The sequence below is a fragment of the Acanthisitta chloris genome, unplaced genomic scaffold, assembly GCF_000695815.1.
Source record: "Acanthisitta chloris isolate BGI_N310 unplaced genomic scaffold, ASM69581v1 scaffold16862, whole genome shotgun sequence".
Classification (NCBI taxonomy): domain Eukaryota; kingdom Metazoa; phylum Chordata; class Aves; order Passeriformes; family Acanthisittidae; genus Acanthisitta; species Acanthisitta chloris.
Window position 1 is genome coordinate 23,012 of NW_008662335.1, and position 5,752 is coordinate 28,763.

Genomic DNA, 5,752 nt, shown 5'->3' on the forward strand with positions numbered 1-5,752 from the left:
TGGAGTAAGTAACACTGTGTTTCTACTTAGTGGATCCACTTGGAAAGTATTCTGAGGTTACTGTGGCTTTACCCAGTGGAGTTAATTGCCTTTTTTGCCCTGAGTCTGGAAGTGTCAGCAGCTCCAGATGGCTGACCACTAAAGACAGGATTGCTACCATCTAGGCCAGACTGCTGAGCATTAGGTTGCCTGTCCTGACATGTTTCAGTTCAGAAAGACCTGACTTCCTTTTAGATTTTCCTTTTTCAGATGACTCATATAAATTTTAGGGGCTTGTAAGAATAAAGAACTAAAGATAAAAGCACAGCAGATGAAGGTCTGTGTGATACACGTGATACAGCTGCTTTGTGCATTCTCTGTTTCACCTTGACTGGACTGTCTGTACGAGCTTGTGAGTCTTTCCATGGATTGGAGTTCCTTCAGGGGTGCCAGCAGCCTGTTCAGCATAAAAGGATCGTGAGTTCCTGCATGGTTTGAGAGAACTGGACACTGATCAGAGTCAGGAACAGTTTTTCTCACAGCTCTGCTCGTCACCTAGACCATGTCGGTTTGGAAGATGCTTTATGTTCTCCTTCCGCTTTGTCTTGTCTGTTCTGACTAGACAGGTTGACAAAGTGGTCAGCTGTCCCCTGCCCTGCATTTGTGCATGACCTAGCAGAAAGTCCTGTGCCCATCCCTGCTGCAGCATGCAAGAACGCAATAAACACTTTGCAGGGAACTTGTCTGAAATATTATCTAGCCCTTGGCTCCAAATAAGGCTTTGGTAACCAGAATGTTTTGCTCTAGGGCCTTCAGATGAAATTGCTAAATAACAGGCAGTGCTTGGCTGAAGATTTTGGGCTTAGGAATTGTAGCTGCTTATTGCTAACATCCTCAAACAATTCACTGTTCCCCAATTAGCTCCTTTTCAATTGCATTCCAGTTAGGTCCCAGCAAATTGCCAAGGCAGTTGTTTGTGGGAGAACACAGAAGACAGAGTTGTATGAGCTGTAGCTTTCATAGAGGAAAGTTCAGAGGAAAAAATCACTCCACAAATTGAGAATAGGAATTTGAGTATATCAGCAGTTGTGGGACTGCATGGAAGCCCTGAATCAGTGAAGTGTAAGTGTGTACCTAACTCTAAGCACTTCAGTAAATTTGTCTATCTTGAGAAGAGTGCTTAAGTGTGTGTTTAAATTAAAGTTAATTATTGCTGTTGAAATTGGTCAAATTACTTGCATACTTTTAAAGCAGAGCTTAAATACTTGGCTGAATATTAATAGGAAACAGATAACAGATGAGTTTCACAGAATCACAGAATAGTTCATGTTGGAAGGCACCACAGTGGATCATCTGGTCCAACCTCCCTGCTCAAGCAGGGCCATCCTAGAGCACATGGCACAGGATTGTGTCAAGATGGTTCTTGAATATCTCCAGTGAGGGTGACTCCACACCCTCTCTGGGCAACCTGCTGCAGTGTGTGGTCACTTGAACAGTAAAGAAGTCCCTTACGTTCAGTTGGAATTTTCTGTTCATCAGTTTATTTCCTTACATAAGATTCCGTGATCCTTGGTTTAAAAGTATGCAAGTAATTTGATCAATTTCAACAGCAATAATTAACTGAAATATCACATAACAATAATGAGAAAATACAGATGTAATGCAGTTATCTGAAGTCAAGCACAAAAATGAGATTTTCAGAATGAGATTTGAAGCATGCAGTGGGGAGAAGGAAAGAAGAGAGGTATAGGAAAAGTGCAGAAAAGTCTTGAAGAGTGTTGGGGGAGAGAAGAGAGCCTTCAGATGAACTGCTGCCTTTTGGCTCTGGACACACACACCCTACTAATTTCCATTTGTTTAGGTTTACTGGATACAAGGCAGGGGTATGCAGACAGTCAGATGATGTGATCCTCACGCTGAAAATTCTCATTGGAGCAGTCCCTGCTATCCTCATCATTGCAGGTTTATTTATACTTCTTTTCTACCCGATCACTGAAGAAAGTCGGAAAGAAACAAAGCTTGCACTCGCAGAATTAAGGTAAGCTTGGACTGGAAGCAAACAGCAGCAATGTCACCACAGCAGCTCTAGGTCACATTGGGTAAAAAATTGTTAGCTACCAACATACACCTCTGTATTTCTTACAACAAAACAAAACAACACACTAGTAGTCAAATTAACTGAATGATAGCATTACATGCCCCACTATCTCTTTTTTGTAGTGTAATACAACCTGCTCAGGGGACCATTAATCAGATGTATCTGCTGCTATACTTTGCTTTTTCTCTGGGGTGGTGCACAAAGCACTATTGTGGTACTGTGTGTTTCAAGCCAGAAATCTATGCAGATTAAATTTCTGGAGAAAATATGAATAGTTAAAATTTACTTGTTTAGAAGAAAATGGGATTGTTGACTGCATTCTTGGTGTTTATGGCATATAAGAAACATCTAAACCATTTAGAGGCATAGGCAGAAAAGACTGTGGGAGAAAAAAGAGAGGACAGCTTTGAGTTATTCTTTCTCATTTTACCCTATTGCTTTCCGTTCTTCCCCTTTTCTTCTCCAAAGAAAATCTTGCCTAGCTCAAAATCATCCACTTCTGTCAAGTGAAGCCTCTGTATACTGAGGATATACATAAGAACAGTTTAGCCTAGCAGATTGATGGATAAAATATCAACATATGTTATTACTCTCCATTTTATTAGCCAAATTTATTGGAATTGGAAACTGATTTCCCTGCCAATGGATCCATTCCAGGGCCTAAGCATGTGTATCTGGGATCAATTCATGCCCTAAGGTATCCAAGATACATGTATGGGATTTTCAGATATGCCACAGGCCTCTCATGCACTAGCTGCATTTTTCAGTGGCAGCTGCAGACTGGAAGGGACAGGAAAAACAACCTAAATTGGGACTTGTCCCTCTGTTTAAGAACTTTAGTCACTATTCATAACAACCACACTTTGCTGGAGGTTCTCAGCTGTTTGAGGCTGCCAAACTGACCTTGATTAGTTAACAGCAAAAGCCAGAAGTGTGTTCATGTATCATTTGTTCTGCTTTCAACAGAAGGAACCATCAAAGCACAGAGAACTTGGATGACCACAAAAAGGACACCTCGGTCTGAAAGCTCTGAACACCACAGCTTTCCAAATATGGATTCACATGCCACCAACAAACTCTGTGAGAGTTTTCCAGGTCATTTCTCTGCTCACATTTTATCGAAAAGGATAAAGCGTGATTCTGACACAGTCAGTAATGAAATCAAGAGAGGACACCACCGTGCAAATATATACCAAACTCCACGCACTGCACTAAAAAGGACATTGAAAGCTTGGGGGATTATTTGTTTGTTTTTCAATGATTAATGGAAAGCTGTGATCTCTTTGCATAGGAGATTCTATGGACTTGTAGGTCAAGGGGAAAAGAAATGTAAATCTGACCATAGAATTATAGAATGTCCTGAATGGGAAACACTCACAAGGGTCACTGAGTCAAATTGCTGATGCAGCACCCAAATATTAGCTCAAGATATATTTCATCCTTGGAGTGAATCCTTGGTGGATTTAGAGCACAATCTCTACCTATAACTTGCACACCAGTGTGTTTGGAAAGCACTTGTGAATACCAAAGTATACTCTATAAAGTTCAGATTTATTTTGTTTTGAAATGAAGCAAAACACTGATGCAGACGTTTTGAGGATTTTCTCACAAAGAGTTCTTCTGAAAGAGATTTTGTTATAATTTAACTTTGTAGATTTTACATGAAACAGAACCTTACATTTCCCATTACTGGAGTTTCTTGCTTCTGAAACCTGTGAACTTATCTTTGTCAGAGAATGACAATGTAACATTTTCAAAATCAGTGTCTCTCCTCAGGATACGCAAAATCTCCTTCCAAAAATTAGACTATGCCATTCAAATTTCTATGAATTTTGGCCTTTAATTAACCATGATACTCACCTGTTTATCATGTGTTGTAGGCTCTTTGCCTCACAAAACACCGTGGCATGGCATCAGCTTGCACATATTTTATAACAGTGAGGCTACATCTGCCTTTTAAGTGGTGTTTTTTTTCAGTCAGGGATGTTATCATGCTTTAATACATTAACTGAAACCTCATTTCTACTATGGATTCACACTGCTGAACACATTTTGTAGAGCAAAGACACCTAATCTCAGGCACCATCTGGAGCACTAAGGTTCATTCTGGGCTTCTTCTGCAGTCAGTGCAGGTACAGAGACCTCCAGAGACTGGCTCCAAGCTTAAGCTAAAATGGCTGGACTCTGAAGACATACCTAAATCTGGAAGGGAGAGTGAGGAATCCAAGAGCTGTAGGTTTGTTTACCTCAAAGAAATTAGCACAATGCAAGACAAGACACAAATTTCTGCCCAGTGCCTTCACTGTATGACTCTATGAGAAGGTGCCTTTATGGTGTACCAGAAGTGCCTTTGGAGGACTGGTTTGCTGCTCTTTGGGAGCACTTGGAGGCAGTGGCCACAAGTCCACTTGCTCAGGGCTGTCTGGGAAGTGAACTCACTGTGCTGGGGCTGGAAACTGGGCAAGATTTTACTGAAAGACACTGTGAAGTAAAATCAGTGCATCCATAGAATGTCTCAGTAAGTTTAATATTGAAACCTTGTCAGGCAATTTTGAAGTCCAAGGCCTAATGAACTGTCCTAATGCAGCAAAATGCATAATCATGACTGAATTTCTAAGGATGTATTTTGAGTGTGTGTGGGTAAGAGTTAACTACATTTAAGATTTCTGTTGAATTGACATCTAAGGCTGGATTTTGGGTTTTTTTTTCTTGTTTCAGTTTTTGGACAATGCAAGATTTGTATGCCTGAGGCATATGTGTTTACAACAATAAAAACTGTAAGCCTGTTTACAATTTTGGGTCTGATGGAATTTGAAATAGATCCGCTGCACTTTGAAGTAGGTAGGTTATGTAGCAATATCGCTTGGCTTCAAAATATTATAGAAAACAGTTTTGAGCGTTTGATTTATTCTGTAATATTTGTGTATTTCTGAATAGTCAGCTTTAAAAACAACCAGAAGTCCTGGTAAAGGCTGTTAATGTTTTTTAAGGCATTATGTTTTCAGCTGCTATAAATCTGTAGCTACAAGGCAATGGGTCCATGTCAGTTTATATAAGCTGAATACTTAGGCCAGTGATAAAAGGGTTGCAGAAACTGCTGGCTGGGGTTGAGTGGAGTCATTTGAATGTGGCTTAAGGTATTATTTCTACATGAATTGTGCAGTTGCCTCTAAATTGCACAACACCCAGTCTGAATTCAGATTCTTGCAAGGTAAACTTAGTTGATTGTAAACTATTTTCCACTTCTCCAGAGAGACAATGTGGCCTTTCTCTCACAGTTATACTCAGTCCTCAATTTGCATATGGTACCAATAATGGGAACTGCCAAAAGAGAAAACTTCTGTAGATGAAAGGGAGCAGAGTATTTTTATATTTTGAAAATGTCATTATCTTATTTGATTATCAGAGTTGTACTTTTGTTAAAAAAATTAATGTATTTTTTGTAAGTTAAAAGAATGAAAGACTTCAGTACAGGGTAAGATTATTTTTGTAATTTTCTTTTTTTAGGGCTCAGTGTTGGTGCTGTGAAATGAATGAGCTTTGTGTGTCTCCGTGTCAGGTTAAACTGATGTGTATGCCTCATGTATGTGGTGAACATGTGACTGAAAGAAGCAGATTCTTATGCTGATAACCATTCAGATTAAAGGCTAATCTAATATAAACCTCCTGCCTTCC

At 39.7% G+C, this 5,752-nt stretch overlaps 1 protein-coding gene across 1 annotated transcript in view; it reads left to right on the forward strand.

The window, feature by feature from the left end:
• MFSD2B (major facilitator superfamily domain containing 2B) overlaps positions 1-3,101 on the forward strand; it is a gene marked incomplete at its 5' end in the record, with an annotated part of 22,886 nt that extends 19,785 nt beyond the window's left edge. The window contains 4 exons of the mRNA XM_009070564.1: positions 1-8; positions 1,359-1,370; positions 1,841-2,017; positions 3,044-3,101. The exon at positions 1-8 is cut by the window's left edge and continues 124 nt beyond it. Coding sequence (XP_009068812.1) covers positions 1-8; positions 1,359-1,370; positions 1,841-2,017; positions 3,044-3,101 — 255 coding nt within the window. The remainder of the gene's footprint in view (positions 9-1,358; positions 1,371-1,840; positions 2,018-3,043) is intronic.
• Between the last annotated feature and the right edge of the window lie 2,651 nt (positions 3,102-5,752).